The sequence below is a fragment of the Rhizophagus irregularis genome, chromosome 10 (assembly GCF_026210795.1).
Source record: "Rhizophagus irregularis chromosome 10, complete sequence".
In the NCBI taxonomy this organism is placed as follows: Eukaryota; Fungi; Glomeromycota; class Glomeromycetes; order Glomerales; family Glomeraceae; genus Rhizophagus; species Rhizophagus irregularis.
This window is the reverse complement of record NC_089438.1, coordinates 3,076,610-3,098,853: the sequence shown is the minus strand read 5'-3', so window position 1 is coordinate 3,098,853 and position 22,244 is coordinate 3,076,610. Positions and strand designations below refer to the sequence as shown.

At 26.2% G+C, this 22,244-nt stretch overlaps 5 protein-coding genes across 5 annotated transcripts; 4 read left to right on the top strand and 1 right to left on the bottom strand.

The window, feature by feature from the left end:
• Positions 1–1,520: 1,520 nt before the first annotated feature.
• Positions 1,521–7,441, top strand: OCT59_002172 (uncharacterized protein; the record flags this gene model as incomplete). Its single annotated transcript, XM_066144316.1, has 15 exons — positions 1,521–1,618; positions 1,710–1,756; positions 1,841–2,145; positions 2,222–2,277; positions 2,352–2,481; positions 2,574–2,618; positions 2,688–3,227; positions 3,310–4,485; positions 4,552–4,936; positions 5,021–5,215; positions 5,309–5,558; positions 5,636–6,047; positions 6,142–6,826; positions 6,901–7,268; positions 7,367–7,441. 15 exons carry the CDS (start codon positions 1,521–1,523, stop codon positions 7,439–7,441), a joined length of 4,767 nt encoding a protein of 1,588 aa, XP_065995489.1.
• Positions 7,442–9,276: 1,835 nt separating this feature from the next.
• On the top strand, positions 9,277–11,915 carry OCT59_002171 (uncharacterized protein; the record flags this gene model as incomplete). Its single annotated transcript, XM_066144315.1, has 3 exons — positions 9,277–11,398; positions 11,739–11,754; positions 11,831–11,915. The coding sequence occupies 3 exons, from the start codon at positions 9,277–9,279 to the stop codon at positions 11,913–11,915; spliced, it is 2,223 nt and encodes a 740-aa protein (XP_065995488.1).
• A 527-nt stretch (positions 11,916–12,442) lies between these two features.
• On the top strand, positions 12,443–12,769 carry OCT59_002170 (uncharacterized protein; the record flags this gene model as incomplete). The annotated part of the gene is made up of 1 exon (XM_025312347.2): positions 12,443–12,769. The coding sequence occupies one exon, from the start codon at positions 12,443–12,445 to the stop codon at positions 12,767–12,769; it is 327 nt and encodes a 108-aa protein (XP_025189920.2).
• A 3,357-nt stretch (positions 12,770–16,126) lies between these two features.
• Positions 16,127–16,420, bottom strand: OCT59_002169 (uncharacterized protein; the record flags this gene model as incomplete). The annotated part of the gene is made up of 1 exon (XM_025329876.2): positions 16,127–16,420. One exon carries the CDS (start codon positions 16,418–16,420, stop codon positions 16,127–16,129), a length of 294 nt encoding a protein of 97 aa, XP_025189921.2.
• Positions 16,421–17,029: 609 nt separating this feature from the next.
• On the top strand, positions 17,030–17,800 carry OCT59_002168 (uncharacterized protein; the record flags this gene model as incomplete). Its single annotated transcript, XM_066144314.1, has 2 exons — positions 17,030–17,262; positions 17,326–17,800. The coding sequence occupies 2 exons, from the start codon at positions 17,030–17,032 to the stop codon at positions 17,798–17,800; spliced, it is 708 nt and encodes a 235-aa protein (XP_065995487.1).
• Between the last annotated feature and the right edge of the window lie 4,444 nt (positions 17,801–22,244).

Genomic DNA, 22,244 nt, shown 5'->3' with positions numbered 1-22,244 from the left:
GCTCTACGCCTCAACTGCCTACACGTGACTTCGCGACTTCATAATTCTGGCTGGAATTATATAAATTTGGCCAAAATTACAAATAATTTATAAACAGCTGATTTTTTAAAACTGATAAAAATTTTCTTTTAAAACGAAACGAACATAATCAAATAATACTATAGATAACAATGTAATTTTGACTTAAATTACAGCAAATAACTACAGAAAACAATAAATAAATGACACCTAAAACTTCTGAAAATGAAGCCAAGCGCGAAATTAAGCAACTGTAGAGAGAGAAAATCCATGTTCGTGTAATGAATTTGTGATTATATGTTTATACTCTTATGAATACTGCATCTTTTACTAATATGTAGAATTTTTTCTACAAATATGTAGTTCCCAAATCGGGTAAATTGATTTTAGTATTTTAATCGACGCAATACGGTATTTATGGTACATCAATCGGATATTCAATGATTTTAAAAATATCTTCGGCAAATGATAATTTTCTATTTTAGAAAATGATTGATCTTCTATATTTGGCAAACGATGATTTTAAACTTATTTTAGAAATATGATCATTAAATAAAGTTAAGTACAATGCAAAATTTTCACGGCGATCATAAATAAAAAAAGAAAAAGTATACATTGTCCGGTTGATATGTCGGCAACACCCGTTGGAGTTTAAAATCAAATATCCTGAAACCGTAGTAACCGTCATAGTAACGTAATAGCCGTAGTATCCGTAGTATTAGATTGCTACGTGCAATAACATATAAATCTAAACAAAATAATTTTATTATATTTCTATATCGGAATTTCTTTCATTACTTTCCTTATTTAATTGTTATCTGTTTACTTCTATTATCTCTCCTTATTTAACGCAGTGTTCACATATATGTTTGCTTATAATATATTTTAGTCGTTAGTCCTCAGCATTATTTACGTTACAATTAAATTCCCGTAATTGATCTTATTTATGCATATCTTTTTATTATATTTCCTTTTTTTGATATTCCTTATTTTTATTTGGTATATTTTTAACTCCAAGTTACATTGGTTAAAAAAAAGTTTTTTTTTTATATAGCAATGATCGTCGTTCCATTATATATTAGTAGTTTACGGCGGCGCAAATGAATTTTCGTTGTATGTATATTATGTATATGTATATATATATATATATATATATATTTCAAAACTTTTTTTTCTTTCTTTTTTTTTCTTTTTGTCCAGTTTTGGGATTTTCCTGAAAAATTCTATATCGAGTAAAGTAAATGGTTGATTATTAATTATTTAATTTTTGACATTTCATTATTTTTTTTTGTAACTTTCTATATATAGATATACCTGCTTTGTATCAGGATCGACATACCGATTTTGACTCAATCACTAAATACGAAGTCTAATAATAATAATAATAATAAATAAATAAATAAATAATACGAACGACTAGATCATATAATTTTTTTTTCTTTTTTTTTTTCGAAAAAAATTCTTTCCAAATTTTGTTTATTCAATCTGTATAATATTTCCTAATGTCCTTGGATGCTTTTAAACGTAAAGTTCTTTCGAGTTTAAGTGAAGAACGTGTTGAAGTCAATCAAAGACTTTTGATTGATAAGATTTTGGCTCGGTACAAAAAAATATTATTTATTATTTTTTTTCGATCATATATTTTATATATATTAATTTCTTTATTAATAAGAAATCTTTTTCAATTTTAGATATTCTTCTGAGTTTGTGATATACCGGGAACTGATACAAAATTCTGGTAAGAATTTTGATTTTTATTATTTCTCACGCTTTGATTTTCAATGTTATATTAATAAAAAAAATTAATTATATATTAATTAAGATGATGCGAAATCATCAAGTATACAAATTATATTTGAAACTGTAAATGCCACGAATGCTTCCAACGCCACAAACGCTACAAATACCACTAATACTTCAAAAGATAAAAAAATAAAGAATAATGTTATAAGAAATATATTCAACCCAATTAAAGAAAGCATAGATAAAAGGATAAAGAGTAATAATAGTAATAAATTTGGAGATAAAATTACGCGAATTATATTCAAAAATAATGGATTTCCTTTTAGAGATGAAGATTGGAATCGATTAAAGAAAATTGCTGAAGGAAATCCAGATGAACAAAAAGTGAAACTTTTATTTAGATATTTATAACTTTGTCATATTAAGTGAATTCCTTCTAACTTTTATATAATATTTATAGATTGGTGCTTTTGGTGTAGGATTTTATTCATTATTTTCAATATGTGAAGAACCATTGTAAGTTATTAGAAAGGCGGTTCTTCTTTTTTTTTAATAAATCGCGATTATTAAACTAATATTTCATTTGATAGTGTTTCATCTGGTGGACAAGGAATGGCCTTCTTTTGGCAAGGAAATCAATTATTCACAAAGCAAGGTCCGACCGGTGATGAAGATAGAGTTTGGACGACATTTTTAATGGACACGAGAGAACCCTTAGAGGTAAAGTATTTATTAAAATAGTTATGATATCGTTACATCTAGTTAAACCTTTTTAATATGCTAATATAATTTTTTTTTTTATATAAATTTAGTTTCCAGATATCGAAAAATTCGGCCAGTTCTTGGCAAATTCGTTGGTAAACTTAATTTTAACGTTATGATTATTAATGTTTTATAATATGTATTTATATTTAATTAAATCATAGGGATTTACCGGAAATCTACGAGAATTATCTGTGTATTTTAATGATACATTGGTAATAGGACTATCAAAGAAAATGCAAGACCCAAAAGCGATGAATATCGCATCCGAAATTAATAAAAATTCCCCACAAAAAATTTTTCAACTTACTTCGGTGGACGTTAGAAATGTCCAAATAGATGCTACGAGAATACTTATTCCAAAAAATATGAGTGCAAAACATTGGCGTTCGTTACAAATTACTGATTTTCAAATAGAGAAAGCATCTGTATCTCTTAAAATCGCTAGTGGGAATTTGAACGTTAAAATTAGTAATGAATTTTCTGCAGAAATGGAAAGAATTACTAAAAAAAAACCTCCAAGTAAAACAACCATTCAAATGATTTTTACTGGATTTGAAGAACACGAAAATTATAATAAAAATGTTTCTCGAGTCTTTAAAGATTTACTTCCATATCCAGAATTAGGAAGGGTATATATCGGCTTTTCAACTCATCAAACCACCGGATGTTGTTCTCATTTGGCAGCTCGTGTAATTCCTACCGTACGTATACATTTGAAGTATCTAATTTAAAAAAAAAGTACGTAATATTAATCTAATATATTTAAAAATTTATAATATTTAGGTGGAACGAGAGTCAATTGATTTGGCAGAAAAAACTTTGGTAATATACAACGGTGAAATGCTAAGTTTAGCAGGAACATTGTGCAGGATTTTATATGAACATGAAATGGCACAAATAGCGCGAGTTTATAATAAAATGATTAGTGATACTAAGACTAATACTAATACTAATACTAAGGCTAATACTAAGACTAATACTAAGACTAATACTAAGACTAATACTAAGGCTGATACTAAGGCTGATACTGAGGCTGATACTAAGACTGATGAAGAAGGCTTTCATGAATCGATTGATAGACGAGCAACGCATGCTTTGACACATTTTATGTTCAGGAGAAGCACACCAAATGAGAAAGTTGGTAAAATATCGGAATCCCAATTTTTTGAATGTTCAAAAAAACCGGTGTCAATTTTATCAACGAATGGCGTCCTTCCAATATCTAATGTTCGCATTCCTAATCCTGAAATGAAGGGTTTCTTAAAAACTGTTCCAGTTGTTTCAACAATTACGTTTGAAAAATGTAATTTATTTTTTATGAAAGCAAAAGATTCGTTTAAACTTATAGAAGAGTTATCACTTAAAGATGTTTTATTTGAATTAAAAAGTAGGACACTTTCTGAAGTCGAATTAGTCGAACTTTTAAAATGGTGGATCTCCCGTAGGTCGAAGGGTAATAAAATTGATCCATCAGAACATAAACAGTTTATGCAACTTACACATATTGGTAGTAAATCCCGTTCTTTGGATACAATTTGTTACTTTTTGAATCCAGGCATAGTTCCACCAAATATGGACGTTCCAGTTGAAGTATTACCACATACTATTTCCAAAAATTTTAAAAATCAGGATCTTGAAAAATGGCTTAATTGGTCGGAATTACCTTTGGTAAATTGGGCAAGATTTATAGTAAATAAATCTGATTTGGAAGTTGATCTTGCATTTGCTGAGAAAGTTCACTGTATTTTAGCAAAAGGTTTAAATAACACTTCGCAAAATGATAAGGAAACAATTCGTAAACTATTTGCACAAAAGAAATGCATTCCAACTAAGTTTGGAATGAAGGTTCCCAATGAAGCTTATTTTCAAAATGTTAATCTTTTTCCCGACTTGCCAACGATTCAATTTCAAAAACCTTCAAATGTTCAGAATATAATGGAACTCCTTGGCGTCCGAAAGGTAAAATCATGTTTCATTTTTTTTTTTGGAATATTAAGTTGTTAATTGCTAATCCCTTATTTATAGGTTGTTGAATTACAACTCATTTTTGATCGTCTTGTCAATCAAGGAAATTGGGATCACGTGCAACTTATAAAATATCTAGCCTCAAGAATGAATGATCTCAAAGAAAATGACATAAATATATTAAAGAACAAACCCATCTGGCCTAAAGAAAATTTGGAATATTCACATCCTGATAAGTACGAGCAAAAAAAAATGAAAGCACATAACAAGAATGAATCCAAAGAAATGAAAACGCTTGACAAGAAAGGATCCAAAAAAATAAATACGGCACCAGCAATTCAACGTTACAATGCCAGAAATTTATATATACCTTTACCATTGCATCGAGAGTTTGGTTTACCTATAATTGATTGGAAAGGAAAATGGATTCGCAACACTCCAGAAGGTATTATTTCATTATCATTTTGTTTTATTTTATTAATTAATTATTTAATCAATAGTTAATAATAATGTATTTTTAAATTCTTAGGGAAACTTTTAATTGAGTTTGGCCTACAAGAATATCCTGCACTTCAAAAAATTTTAGAGCTGGTAGCACCACCAACCGATCCCATAATTCGTAGCAAGGCTCTTAAATATTTTATTGATAATTTTAAAGAAAAATATTCTGCAAATTATAAATCAACTGAAATCAATGTTGCATTTTTGCCTTGTTCAAATGAAGGTATTTACGCAAAGCCTTCAGAATGCTTCACTAACCTTGAATGCATGAAAATGAATTTCAATGTCATACGTCAAGATTTATTGTTTTATGCAGAACAATTCGGTGTTTGTCAAAATCCTAGTAACGAAGAACTTATAAAAAGATTAGTTGATTATCCACCACAAAATGATAAAAAGGCAAAGGAAATTTTCGAATATTTATCAACACAACAGGGACGTTTTAACCATTCTGATTTGAAGATCCTTGCTGATCTCAAATTTATTCCAGTTAGAGACCGCTTTCAACCTCATGCAATAATCCATACTAATCCGAGCGGTTGTTTCTTTAAAACACATAAAAAAAGGTATAATATATACCTCATTAAATTTTTTTTTTTAAAAAGAAAGAAATCTAACTTTTTACGTATAACTTTTTTTTTAGCTTGTATGAATTTCTCACTTATATTGATTTTGGAGAGAAAGCAAATAGATTTTTGTTTAGTTGTGGTGTTAAAAATGAACCATCTTCAATAGAATTTGCAGAATTGTTAGTGAAATCATCATATGAACTATGGAAATCAACCGACTATAGTGTAGAAACTTATGTAAACATATTAAGAAGAATTGCCATTGATTTCGATACTATAGCTAGCAAAAAAGCAAGTTTAATTGCTGAGATGAAAAGGGAACCTATTTTATTGGCCAAAGTGGTAGAGTTCAATGGTAGAAGAAAGACGAATCATCATGAGCTGAAATCGGCGGGAGAAATTTTTATAAATGATTGTGAAACATATCAAAAAATTTTCAACCCATCGGTAGCTCCAGAAGATACTTTACTAGAAAATATGTATGAGGTATAGCGTTTATTATTAATTTTATTGAGATTCAGTATTAACATAACAAATTGTCTATAATGTTTAAACTGATGACAAATTATTTATAACTTAGAAACTTGGTTCTAGATCGTTACGTGAATCCGTATTAGAAACTACAATTCCCAGAGGCGTAATGAAAATAACATACAATAATTCTCAAGAAATACAAAATACAATCAGGGAAAGAGCAAATTTATTCTTTTATGACTATCCTAGTAATAAGATTGCTAAAGACGTAGAGTGGCTCAAAAAATTAGAAGTTAGAGAAATTGATCGAATAGAAACAACGTATAAGTTAGAAAATATTACTAGAACTATAAAAGAATCTACTACTGCTTGCATTCTTCAAAATGCGCAGATGAATTTGTATACATGGATTCTTTATGTAACACCTGATCCGGATAAGCTTGATATTTCAGAAGCGATATGTAAAAAAATTTACATGTCACACAAATGGATGGAAATATCTTATTCTAACATGATTTTAACTATATCTTTATCAAGTTTGGAACGTAGAGGATACCCAGTTGATCGTGCCTTACAATCTAAATCAGAAAATGTTGCTAAGAAATGTGATCAACAATTAGAATCTGTAAAGGTTCCAATTATTATAACTCCTGAAACAACTCAAAATTTACGAAATTCTCTACAAATTGCTGTAAAAGCATGTCATTCTAATTTTGGAAATGTTGTAAATAGTCAAGCTAGTATGGCAATTCTTAAAGAGAGTCAATCTGGATATTGTGATGTAATACCTGGTAAATATAATACGATATCATTTAATTATAATATCAAATACTTCATAATTATCTTATATATTTTACGCTTTTAGGTCACTTATTATTCTGTGTTGGAACTAGACAAGGAATTGAGCTTTATGATCCTAAAGGGTTTAATCAATCGGAAATTCTATCTCAATCGAATTTTGATCCGTTAAATCGTTTTATAAATATATTAAAAGATCTTGCGAGTGCATTTGAAATCACGCCACAAGCTCTTCATGTATTTTATGACAATCAATCAAATTCGATTGCATTTAATCGGGATAAATCATTATTTTTCAATTTAAAATTTTACATTGGATTACATGATAACGAATGTAAAACCAAACCTACAATTAATGCAATGATTTATTGGTTCATGACATTTTGTCATGAATTAGCGCATAATTTTATTCAAAATCATAGTTCTCAACATGAAGTAAGTGAAGTTTTTTTTCTTTTTTTACTTTTTTTCTTTAATAATTTAATAAATACTAATAATCCGAAAACTATTTTTTGAAAATTTTTTTTTAACAGTATTATTTTTCATCATTCGCGGAAATTTATATGTCAAATTTCTTAGAAATATTGAAAAAGCGTAAAATTATATGATTTATTTACAATTTGCAATTAATAATAATTATTATTATATTTTTTTGTTAGTTTTTTTTTTCATGATTTATATGATTTTTTATTAATGAATTCTTAATTTATGTAATAATTTTGAAATTTACAATCATAATATTTTGATAAGCGATATCTAATTTATTATTCCAAGTAAGATTACTAAAATTATTCTTAGAGTAATCTTGAAGCGTACCATTATTTGATAATTCTATATATTATTTTATTTAGGTAAATAGTTAGGTAAATTTAAATAGTGATTCACTTTAAATATAACAAAATAATAAATGATGTTTTTCAACTGATATTCTTTGTCTAACTCTCGTTGTTTCAACCGGAAATAGCATGTAACTTTCTTATTTTCTTTAATAGTCGGAAGTCAAGCGATTCTTCTTGTTGTTATCGTAGTCCCATATTTAACTTTAATATTTTATGGTATAAGAGAAGAAATAATCAATGCTCATAATGTTTGCTAGCTTTTATATAATCATTAAATAATTTATTAATAAAAGAAAGAGATTGGTTTGAATTGGGTTGTTGGATCATTTTTAAATGTAATACTAGTGCGTGTTGTTCATGTTAAAAATTCGAAGGAGTTTTTAATTGATGATAAGTATAATTCCCATTATTTTTAAAATAACCACGATATTCAATTTGTCGTTACTAAAATGGAAGGTTTTAACTAAAAATAGAAGATTATTTATTTTTTTGGGGCCGTATTATTTCCAATACAATGATCTGCATTACATTTTTACATTGTTATGGCGAATTTTTATCGCCGTTTTTCTTTGAGGATAAAGCATGTTTAACTAAAATTAGAAATTTTCGTTGATTTTTATTTTTTCGGGCTATATTTCATTGATCTGCATTATGGTTGTTTGCGTTATTGGATAAGAAATGCCTATAATCTTATTTACCATTAGAAGAATTTTTGAAATTTTTTCAAATTTAATTAATATACAAAAATTAGAATTACGTAATATCATATGGGCCAATCTAAATTTAGGATTCATTTATTATAACTTTTGACATCTATTTTTTATCAAAAATAAATTTAATTTATATATTTAACTTTTATTAATTATTAAGCATATGATACCCAGAAAATTTTTTTGAAAAAAATTCTTTTTCTAATATTATTTGTGTATTTGTAAAGTATATTTATGAGTATAACGAGTATAACAGGACTCTTAATTTATAATAATCATTTATTATACTATGTATCGTCAAATTTTTTTATAATATAAAAAAATTACTATTAAATGTAATTATTACAATTATATTAGTATAACGATTTTTGTGCACCTATATAATAAGTTTTATTTGTGGAAATATTCAACTCATACCCATTTATTTGTCTACCAATTTCATTAAAGAACATTCTGTATAAAAAAAAATGTTTCTTATAATCTTAAAATTTTTCAAAAATTAAGCTTGTTTATTTTGCATTAACCTTTTTTTTATTTAGATTCTACTTAAATAGAGCTTTTAATCTTTAATTAAGTTTATTTAAATAATAGAATGTTAAAATACATAAATTGTTTGAAATTTTGCGTATGTTTTACTATACTAAACAGTGAAATTTGACACATCGAACCAATCTGTTTCAATAGAAAACTTTTCAAGTATTTGGTATATTATGGAAAACGTGACTGCTTATTTATTGATGCAGATCAGTGCATCGGAAAAAATATGACCCGAAAAAAATTCATTTTATTGTAACTTCTACTTTTGGTTAAATATTCCATTTTAGTAACTCATTCATGGCATATTAAATAAAAAAAATTTTTTTTTTCAATAATATAAATTTCTAAAATAACCAAATGGAAACTAAACTTAATTTAAATATCTCAGATAAAGATACTGATACAATAAATACCAAAAATTGTTGTAAACCATTTACTGAAGAATTGGGGTGCGAAGAATGTATTAATTCTTTAAAAAGATCAGCAGAAAATGGTGATAAAGTAGCTATGTTTAATTTAGCCAATAGATATAGAGATGGAGAAAGAACAGAAAAGGATTTAGAAAAAGCCTTTCATTGGTATCAAAAAGCAGCAGAAAATGGTTATACTGGTGCAATGTATAATTTAGCCATATGTTATGAAAATGGAGAAGGAACGGAAAAGAATTTAGATAAAGCCTTTCATTGGTATCAAAAAGCAGCAGAAAAAGATCATATTAAAGCAATGAATAGTTTAGCTATACGCTATGAGAATGGAGAAGGAACGGAAAAGAATTTAGAAAAAGCCTTTCATTGGTATCAAAAAGCAGCAGAAAAAGATCATATTAAAGCAATGAATAGTTTAGCTATACGCTATGAGAATGGAGAAGGAACAGAAAAGAATTTAGAAAAAGCCTTTCATTGGTATCAAAAAGCAGTAGAAAATGGTTATACTGGTGCAATGTATAATTTAGCCATATGTTATGAAAATGGAGAAGGAACAGAAAAGAATTTAGAAAAAGCCTTTCATTGCTATCAAAAAGCAGCAGAAAATGGTGATGAAACAGCAATGTTTAATTTAGCCAATGGGTATTATAATGGAGAAGGAACAGAAAAGAATTTTGAAAAAGCCTTTCATTGGTATCAAAAAGCAGCAGAAAATGGTTATACTGGTGCAATGTATAATTTAGCCATATGTTATGGAAATGGAGAAGGAACAGAAAAGAATTTAGAAAAAGCCTTTCATTGGTATCAAAAAGTAGCAGAAAATGGTGATGAAGATGCAATGTTTAGTTTAGCCATATGTTATGAAAATGGAGAAGAAACAGAAAAAAATTTAGAAAAAGCCTTTCATTGGTATCAAAAAGCAGCAGAAAATGGTCATACTAATGCAATGTTTAATTTAGCCATATGTTATGAAGACAAAGAAGGAACAGAAAAGAATTTAGAAAAAGCCTTTCATTGGTATCAAAAAGCAGCAGAAAATGGTGATGAAGATGCAATGTTTAGTTTAGCCAATACGTATTATAATGGAGAAGGAACAGAAAAGAATTTAGAAAAAGCCTTTCATTGGTATCAAAAAGCAGCAGAAAAAGATTATATTAATGCAATGAATAGTTTAGCCATATGTTATGAAAATGGAGAAGGAATAGAAAAGAATTTAGAAAAAGCCTTTCATTGGTATCAAAAAGCAGCAGAAAATGGTCATACTAATGCAATGTTTAATTTAGCCATATGTTATGAAGACAAAGAAGGAACAGAAAAGAATTTAGAAAAAGCCTTTCATTGGTATCAAAAAGCAGCAGAAAATGGTGATGAAGATGCAATGTTTAGTTTAGCCAATACGTATTATAATGGAGAAGGAACAGAAAAGAATTTAGAAAAAGCCTTTCATTGGTATCAAAAAGCAGCAGAAAAAGATCATATTAAAGCAATGAATAGTTTAGCTATACGCTATGAGAATGGAGAAGGAACAGAAAAGAATTTAGAAAAAGCCTTTCATTGGTATCAAAAAGCAGCAGAAAATGGTGATGAAACAGTAATGTTTAATTTAGCCATATGTTATAAAAATGGAGAAGGAACAGAAAAGAATTTAGAAAAAGCCTTTCATTGGTATCAAAAAGCAGCAGAAAATGGTGTTGAAACAGCAATGTTTAATTTAGCCATATGTTATAAAAATGGAGAAGGAACAGAAAAGAATTTAGAAAAAGCCTTTCATTGGTATCAAAAAGCAGCAGAAAATGGTGTTGAAACAGCAATGTTTAATTTAGCCATATGTTATAAAAATGGAGAAGGAACAGAAAAGAATTTAGAAAAAGCCTTTCATTGGTATCATAAAGCAGCAGAAAATGGTGTTGAAACAGCAATGCTTAGTTTAGTAAAATGTTATAATAATGGAGAAGGGACAAGGAAGAATTTAGAAAAAGCCTTTTATTGGTATCAAAAAGTAGCAGAAAATGATAAAGGAAATCCTAAAAATGAAATTGAATCTTGTATTGAATGTAAGCAACCATATACTGATTATCAGTGGTGCCAACAATGTAATACTAGACGATTTCAACAAGATTTTTCAAAGTGGACTAGTAAAAATGAATTTATTGATAAATTTATTCAAGAAGCACAACTAAATGCTAAAAATAGTTATGAAATTTTAGAATGGATACCTTATAATAAATTGTCAAGTATTGATTATTATGATAAAGGAGGATTTGGTGAAATTCATAAAGCTATCTGGTTAGATGGACCTATTTATAGTTGGAATTTTAAAAAACAACAATGGAACAGACAAATAGATTATGAGGTTATTCTTAAAATACTTAATAATTCATCAAGTTTAAATAGTAAATTTCTGGATGAGGTATGGTATTTATTTTTATAGCAAATTTTATTTTCTTTTGCAAAAAAATTTAATAAATTTTTTATCATCTATATAGTGGAAATATCATTATGATTGTCAAAAAAAATCATTTTCAAAATTTATTCAATTCTTTGGAATTACTCAAGATCCAGATAATTTAAATTATATAATTGTAATGAGTTATGCGAAAAAAGGAAGTTTGAGAAAATGTTTATCTGATATAATTAAATTTAAGTGGCAAGATAAGTTACAATTATTGAAAACAATTATATTAGGACTTAAAGTAATTCATGAATCAAATTTAACTCATGGCGATTTTCATGATGGTAATGTCTTAATGTCAGATAATCACAATGAGTTATTTATTATTGATTTAGGACTATGTAAACCTATAAGTGATTCTGGTAATAAGGTTGATGAAATTTATGGAGTTTTACCTTATATGGCTCCTGAAATATTAAGAAACAAACCCTATACCCCAGCAAGTGATATTTATAGTCTTTCAATGATAATGTGGGAATTTACATCTGGTACTCCTCCATTTTATCATGAAGCACATGATCATCGCCTTAGCTTGGATATTTGTAGAGGAAAACGTCCTGAAATTATAAAAAATACTCCAAAATGTTATATAGATTTAATGAAAAAATGTTGGGATTCAAATCCCTCCAATAGACCAACCATAAGAATGCTTGAAGATATTATATCTGAATGGATTGGATGTATTAATGAATATTATGAAATAAACAGGGATGGAGAATATAACTTTATTGTACCTAATATTGATAAACAATTAAAAGATGATATGTTTGAATTTGTAGAAGCAAACAAAACTTTAGCACAAGAACAAGCAAATACTTCTATTATGCAATCTCATCCACAAGCATATTATACAACTCGCAAATTTACTGAAATTTTAGCTCAAGAAAAATCCGAAATCATAGTTCAGGAAAAGTCTGAAATCTTAGTTCAAGAAAAGTCTGAATGTTTTGAATGTATAATTGAAAATCAATGATCTTGTTATTTATTGAATTATTTATTGGTTATTATATAGAAAATATTTATATTATGTAATTACAATTTTGTAATAAAATAAATATTATTAAATACAAGTATAATAATTATTGAATAATGTTCGTTTATGCAAAATTTTTATTTTTTTATTTCATATAAATTATAATGGATATGGTGTACTTTACCTATAAAGTCTGTTTCGCATAAACTCATTTTTCCAAAATCATTTCGCTAAAGGGAAGTTCTGGAAGTTTTGCAGAAAAGACATTTCATCAAATGGGCATTTCGCTAACTCTTCCTCCTCTGAATCATCTATTTGTGGAGAAAATTTTGCTTAAAATGTTAGTTATTAACATATTTCTTTATTAAAAAACAATTTTAATACAAAGAAAATAATAAATGTTCAAAAAATAAACTCTCTTTTTCTCTTCAGTTGTTTCAGAAAATTTGAGTATGGTGATTTCATTATCTTTTTTTAAACTTGAGATCAAATAAAATTAATAAAAAAAAAATGAGTTGATATAATGTATAAATAATTCATTTGTCTTTAAAATAAAAGAAATTTAAGAGTTCTATATCTTTGGTAAAATGTCCCTTCACTGAAATGGCTTTATCAAAATGTCTTTCAGCAAAATATCCATTTAGGGAGAATGTCTATCTAGGAAATTGTTTGTTAGCGAAATGGTACTTTAGTGAAACATCTCTTGCAAAATTTCTTCAGAAAAATGGGTTTTTAGTGAAATGAACTTGGATACCAACTATAATAGCAACTTTGCATCCAAGTATTATCATAAAATTTATTTATTGAAGTTGTAACATTTATGCTAGTCTTACTGAATCAACTTAAACTATTACTGCTAGTAGTATCCCTTTCTTAATTGAGATTGATAAACTATTTTATATTGTAGATAAAGAAGTTGATAGATAGTGAATTAGTGCATGATGAATAGTAATTATAGATTTTTATGCAATTTTAAATTCCTATTTCAAAATTACAAATTCAACTTTTCATTTATCATTGTACACAATTTGAAATAAATAAAGTTATTTAGTATTAACTTAATATTTAATAATTATAATTAAATATGAAATATGAAATAAAAAAAATATATTAATTTAAATTAATCTAGTATAGAATTATCAAAAAAAAAAGAAATCTGAACGATTAAGGAATTTATGAAACATGATTATAGGAAAAAGTATTAGTATGTAAAAAATTTATTTTTTACAAATGCTATATAATTAATTGTTTATATATATTTTAATGATAAAAGCCACCAATTTAAAGTTCGTTTAATATGATCACATTTAGACAAAAGACCATAAATAATTAATGGTAAAACATAGTACCTTATGTGACATAATCTTTTTTTTTTATACTTTTTCTGAAAACTTCATTATAAATGTTTAACTTTTACTATTGTTCATTTATTCTCCTATTCTTTCCCCTCTTAAATACATGATGTCATCAAATTGGTATGGTAAGGCCTAATATTTTTTAAATAATTAAAAGCTCCATTTACCATTGGTTAAACTACTGAATTAGAAGAAATGGATTAAAAAATAATTTAAATGGATAATTTAGAAAAAAGAAAATGAGTAAATGAATATGTGGAGAATTTAATGAACCTGAACAGGAAGTTTTTGATGTCAACCTTATGCTAAAAGATTTTAAGAAAATATTAAAATTTGGATTAATTAAAATAAAGAAATTGATGAATTAATTCAAAATGATAAAATTTTATGTCACAAAATGTTTTGAATGGATACCTTATGAAATTCCTAAAGATATTACGAGATATTACTATATTACAAGTTGTGGATTTAGTAAAATTTATTTGGTTAAGTGGTCTGAATGATACATTAGGTGTCGGTATTGAGAATCAGAATTGATAAAAAAAATCGTATTTATTGTTGTATTAAAAGTTTGAATAATTCTTTTGATAAAACAAAGATGAAATAATTCGAAATCTATATTTTTCCATATATATAAAATTTTTTGTAAATTTTTTATATAAGAAATAAATTTGTCTTTTTTTCCTCATCCTTTAATGTTCATATTAGATTAAATCCATCTTTTCATTTATTTTGAAGACGTTATTAGATGTTTTGGTTTAACTCAAGATCCAATTACTAAAATTTATATTATGGTTTTAAGATATTGTAAAAATAGAAATTTAATAATGAAATTGTTTAAGTATATAAATTGCAAGAGTCATTCAGGAAATATAGTAAGTTCATATATAAGTGATTAGGAATGTGTCAACCAGTAAATGGCAAAATGGTTGAAGAAAGAATTTATGAAGTATTACCTATATTGCACCAGAAGGTTTACGTAGTCATCAATATACATAAGGAGCAGATGTTTAGTAATTAATTCATGAACTCCGAAAACCGCCCTTATTATTCGAAATAATAATAGATGAATTCCTTTCTAAAAAAAATTTCTTATAATAATATTTTAATGATGAATTTTAAAATATGTAAAGGAGTTAAACCAAAATTACTAAAGATATACCAAAATTATTGCAGGTTTGATAATGAGATGTTGAGATGCTGAAAAAGAAAATAGGTTACTAACCATTGAAGAGTTACAACAGATATTAAAAAACTGGAATAATAAACTTTAAAATAAAAGTAGTGGAGTTAGTTAAGATAGTGAATAAAAAGTGAAATTTGTTTACAATAAAAGAATGTGATAAAATTGAAGAAAAAAAATTTAAAGGCGGATTAAGATAAATTCAAAAATATTCAAACACAACCAAAAGCAACTTTATGCTTGCATCTAGCAGACATTAAATCACAAAATCTCCATAGTGTTAACTATAATATTTGATCAATATCAATATCGGCAAAGATATAATAGATTCAAATGTTTAATAATTCAACATAAACTTTATATAATTTTAACATGATTATAACTAATTTTCACTTGGGGTGAAATCGCCTAGGTGATATCACCTATTAATTTTTATTATTTTTATAATGATAATAAATTTATTTAACGTAGGTGATATCACTTTTGTTTATTTGTTTATCAGATAACGAATAACCTTTTTTTAACGTTCTTTAACATCCTTCAACATTTTTTGACAACCTTTAACATTTTTAACGTCTTTTAACGCTCTTTAACGCTTTTTCTTTTTTCTTAGACTTTTGAAGGTAAGCTTTTTTTTTATAATATTTGTTTACTTTTTTATTTGCTATTGTTCCTTACTTACCCATTTTCTTTTTGTAGATTTTTCAACTTCGGTATCCTAGTAAATGTAGTAAATGGTAAGTTTCAAGTTTTTCAGAATTTCAGAAGTCTAGTTTCCTTACAGTAACTAACCAGTTTTATTTTTCATTTGGGTTTCTTCTATTTTGGCTGGATTTTTCCTTGGACTTCTTCTTTGGATTTCTTCTTGGGTTTCATTGTATTTCTTTTGGATTTTTTTTCGGGTCTTTTCTTTGGATTTCTTCTGGGTTTCATTGGGTTTCTTTTTGGGTTCTTCTTGGGTCTTTTCTTTGGATTTTTTTTGTTTTTCTTTGGATTTCTTTTCGTGTTTCTTCTTCGGGTTTTTTTGATTTTTTCTTGAGTTTCTTTTTTGGGTTTCTTCTTGGGCAACTTTTCCTTTGGTTGGGATTTTTTATTTTCTTTATACGATTTCATTTTTACTTGTGTTTGATTTGGTTTTATTACGATTTTGGTTACTCATTTATCTTCTCTTTGGTTTTGGTTCATTCTAATCTTGTATATTTTTATTTCTGAATTCATTTAATCTCATTTAATTTTATCTTTAGTTCATTATAATTTAGTATAATTTCAATTATTTTTAACTTTAGTGGTGGTATCAAGGGTTATCATATAAACCATATATATGGTGTAGCGTTATTATAGACTTTTCTATTCACAATAAATGTTCGTAAAAATTTATTTTTATATGCAAATCAAAATAAAAATTTTATACATGATTTATTATGGGTGAAATCACCTGATTTTAATAAATTTATATATGAGTGAAATCACCTGGGTGATTTCACCCGGAGAGCAAATTAGCAAGATTCTTTTAACATTATGTAATGCTGGTTGGAATTTCATAATTCTACATATCTACTGTAGTATATCAATATATTATTTAGTTAAAGGAATAAAGTAAAAAAATAGTAAAAGATTCTGTCATAATTAATTTTAATTTATTTTCACATAAAATTTTGAGAATGATCAGCTGATAAAATCTTGGTTAGACAAGCCGCAGATTGTGCAGATTTGGCGTAACGAATGAATGATAAATATCTAAATTTGATCGAATATGAAACATTAATTGAATTATTAAAAGATGAAGTTGGCGAAGATCCTAACGTAAAAATATTTCGTGCTCACATGAATATTTTGTGTTACCGTTCTCCATATTTACGACGAATTTTATCTTCCAATAAAAAAAACAATGATAACATATTAGCTCACATAAAATTATCAAATATTTCACCAGAAATATTCCAAAATATTTTAAAGTATATAATATTATTCTATGTTAACGGATAATAAACAACATTTATGAGATTTTTGTTATATAGATATATTTATGGTGGAATGATTAAGATTCTCTTAAAGTTTTGGCCGCTGCAGATAACCTCCATCTTCAAGAATTTAGTTGATTATTTACAAAAATATTTAATTAAGAATAAGTCAGATTTGGCAGAACAACATTTTGGAATTATTCAACAAATTTATTCACAATCTAATAATTTATTAGAACTTCAAGAATTTTGTACAAAAATATTCAAATCTTTTAATTTCACCGCACTTTCTGAAAAATCTTTAATTTCACTTATTAAAAATAATGAATTACAAATGAAAGAAATCGAAGTGTGTGAATATGTATTAAAATGGGGTCTTGCACAAAATTCAACTCTCATTCTGGATCCTAAAACTTGGTCAGATGATGATTTCAAAACGATGAAAAATATTTTACAAAGCTGTTTGCTTTTAATTAGATTTTTTGGTTTATCATCTAGAGAATTCTCGCAAAAAGTTCGACCAAAAACTTAGATCAACAATTATATGAAGATTTATTGAATTCTTATTTGGAACCTGGTGGTGTGTCAAAATACCAACGTTTTACGTCCAAGAAAAATTAAGAATGATGAAATACATTTCTTCAATTTTTATTTTGAATTTCTATATATCTTATTAATTTGAAAAAATATGTAGTCAAAATTGTTGATTCCCAAATTATTGATTCAAAAATTGTTGGTTCTAATATTATTTCAACCGTTTCAAAATGGGTTGATAAAGTAGCCATAATTATTAGGAATTATATTTACCATACAAATTTGAATTTACTCCTAAAATATTTCATAAATTATGTAATGGCAAAACTAATACTGTTACATTTATTAAAGTAAAAGGAAATGAAGAAATTCTTGGTGGATATAATCCTGTGAAGTGGGAAAATACTGGCAAATGGTGTTATACTAATAAAAGTTTTATTATTTCTTTTAAAAATAAGAATATTAAGATGCAAATTTAAGTAATGTAACAAATGCAAAACATGCATTAGATTATAGCAGATCATGTGGTCCACATTTCGACTAAGATCTTAACATAATTTCTAGAAATACTAAATCTTATGATTGTAGAAAATGATGTATGAAAGAAATATAAGAGACACTGAAGATAAATTTTCAATAGAAGATTATGAAGTATTTCAAATAATAAGAAGCTAACTAAAAATAGATAATTTCTTGTTAAATAAAAAAAATAAAACTGAAGTTCTACATATATAAGACCAAATCTTGGCTTCTTTTTGATAATTATTAATCACGTTAATCACATTTGTTATTATTTGTTAAAAACAAACCCAAATTCTTATTTATAAAGGATATAATGATAGACGAACTTAATGCTGTTACATTCTTATAAATGAAATACTTGGTAAGTAGTGGATTTAACATTTTAGAGATATTTTAAAAATTTATAGGAGATGTGAATTAATAATTCGTATTTATTGATTTGTACTTATTAAATATTCAAATAATATGGAATATAAATTTTGTTTCCCTCGCACGTTTTCCACGTTTTCCCTCTTTTTAGCTCAAACTTTATTTATTCTTTAGAAGTAAAACAATTTTAATTTCAGTGTTCAGCGTTTTCTTAATTAATTTAATTTGAAACTCCAAAATTATTTTTCATCATCTTTTTTTTTCTTAGCCAACTTCACTCGCAACCAATTCAGTACAAAATTTTGTAATTTCATGAAAGAATCATTTTCAAAACTTGTTTGATATATCATGTTAAAATTTATTCCATTAGTTTTTTTTTTTCAAATCAAAAATAACTGTAAATGAAGGATTTAATTCTTGAAAACAAAGTTTACCGGCAGTGATCAAGATTTTATTCCTCTAAAGAAAGCCTCCTTCCATTAATATACATAAAAAAAATTTTAAATAGTAACATAAAAATTATTTATTTTTTATTTTTATACCAAATTTCTTATTTAATTCTCTTGTACCTCAAGATTATTTTGAAAAATTTCAGGTAAAATATTTGGTAATTTTATATGTAAAAGAATTCCATCATTTTTTTTTGTTGATAATATTCTTCTATGTACACGACAATATAATTTTTGGTAAAAATTTATCATCATATATTATAAAGAAAGAATCAAAGAAATATGGAAGTCAGCTGAATTTATATGGTAATTCCATAAGTTGGTGCTAAATCCTGATTGTTAATATCGATTTGACTAAAATAATTGTCAATTGTGGAAATAATTCGTTTCTCAAATTAAAAGCCAATCTATGAAACATTGAGTGATGTATATTGTTACCATTTTTTCATTATTTTTTTTGCGTTTCGTATTGGTCGTTGCGCTACAATATTACTGACAATAGTGACAATTACGAAAAAAAGTCTTACGAAAACATTTTGATATAAAATTTGAAAACCAGAAATTCATAGAATTATTGTGCGATGTAACTTCTAGCTTTTTTTATTGTCATTAAACAAGGATCTTATTCGTTCATTGTCATGATACTTGTAATACAAAATTTTATACAATTCTTAGACTTACAATAACGAATAATAATATTGTTTAATATGATGGGGTGAAAATAAAAGGTAGGACGGATGGTCTTATTTAAGGATTAGGTAGTAAACTCAATTTAGATAGTTTTTTTCTAGTGTTAGAAAATACTTTTACTCCTCTGTATTTTGTCTCTATTATAAAAATAAAAATAAAAATATTATCTATATTATCTTTACGACTGTATTTTTTAAATATGATTGGTTTAAAATGTGGCACAACTAGCTACAAATGTTTTTATAATATATTTTTCGTGAAACGCGAGCTCGCGAAGAATATAACAACATGCACTAAAAAATATATTTAACACTATACTTCAGATTGAATATTTTTAAACAAAAAGGACTTTGAAAAAAATTATTATAAAGATGTTTATTTCTTTTTTCACTTATTTAATATTTCCCAATAAAACAAGAAAACCTCTATCAACTTATCAACTACAAAAAATAATTAATAAGCGTACTAAATCAAGTTTCTTTAACATAAAAAAAAAAATTGTAAAACATTAATATCTGATAATATATAAACCAAGCTGACTAACATTACATATAATTTACATCTTTTAAATTAAAAAATCAAAAAATATTCCTAAAGAGAAAATGTATAGACGAAAAAAAAGAAAAAAGAATTATTATTAACACCACGCGTTTTAGACAAAAAAATGGAAATAATGTATTTAAGTGTCCTAAGAAAAAGACAAGGTATTTTAAAATAGTAGGCCAGAAGTAAAAAGATGTGAAAAGAAGGGAGAGCGAAGCATAGTAAAAAAAAAACTTTACCACATTCTTAAACAAGAAAATCCTAAATTAAAGTGGCAAAGTGTGTCCCTAAAAAGGAGAAAGAGGTGTTTTAAAGTTTATTTCAAAATAGGATAGAAATTTTCCAGATAAGTATCCGGTCACATAAAAATTTACTGATGTTCATTAAAATAAATAAACGGAAAAAATTTACCATCACTTAAAATAAAATAAAAAAATAATAAAATTTCAAGTCATTTTTAATGTCATGATGGAAAAATACATTATTTTTCAAATTTCAAAATTAACTTCATCGTATTTGTAACCCATAAAAATCGAACTTTAATTAATGTTAACAAGTCCAAAATTTTCGTGATAATCAACACTTGAAATTTACAAGTTCCATATATAACGATAAAATCTAAAAAAAATCATTTTATCGTGAATTTCATTATATCATTATTGTTTATCATATAAATAATTTCTGATTGGTGCAGCGATCTGGGTTGGGTTTGTTTTTCCAATTATAAATAAAATAAATAAATAAAAAATTATATATCGTAATTGTCAATACTGTAATATTACCTTGATTTTAAATTTCACTAATCCTCACATGACGGTAGGCATCACTTTTATATAACTTAAATTACTCTATAATGAGTGTACCATAAGTATAGAAAAATTAGTAAAATATTTGGAAAATACAAGTTTTTATGTAAATGAGCAAAATTAGCAAATAAATTTTATCACAGGTATCTTGCAAGTAAATTTGCCTGTGAAGTTTTTAAAATGGTCTATAGGGTTTTATACTTAAATTTTATGTAAAAGTCATCAAAATATTTATCTACGAACATATAGGAAGATGCCAATGTCGATCAAATAATTTTCTTTATCTGGCAACAAGGTTCTTTCTTTCCACCTTTATTTTCAAATCCTTGTATTCAAAAATTATTTATGAATTAGTGTTAATATCCAGGAGGATTCAGTAATTTTTGAAAAGTACAGGGTCTAATGGACAAAGGTAGCAACAGTGACATCAACAACGAGAATTAAGTCAAGAGAAAATATAATGAAAAGATTATCTCAATGTGATTTTAGGATGATGTAAAAAAAGAATTATGAGGGATACAATTGTAATATTGAAAGAGTGTCGAAATTTTTAATTAGATAACAAGTAAATAATAACTTCTATAATTCCCATAGAAAATGTTGTTAATGCCTTATGGTAATAAATATTGAAAATTGCTAAAGCTCACCGGCGGTGATGGTCACCGTACCAGCATTATGATGTACTTTCGACCAGAATTAAAAATCTAATAAAATACTGGCCGGCATTACATCATAATTTCACCACCGGTGATGTTTAGCATAAATATTTATTATACTCATATTTTTATCAAGCATAATAGTCCTGTGCGGAGAAAAAATACTAAGTTATACGTTGAAAAAGTAACTACATTTTCCTGTTGTTGACATTTGTATTATCTTTTATTAAAATTATTATCTTGCTTTGAATTTCCTTTCGCTCCTCTTTTTCTATTAAGCCATTTAAATTATCAAAGAATATTATGGTTTTACCATATGTGCTTGAAAAGTTTTGATCAACCTTTCTGTGTCTAGTGGCAGACTATAATTAAAATTTTGATTAATATTTCGATTTTATTTATTTATT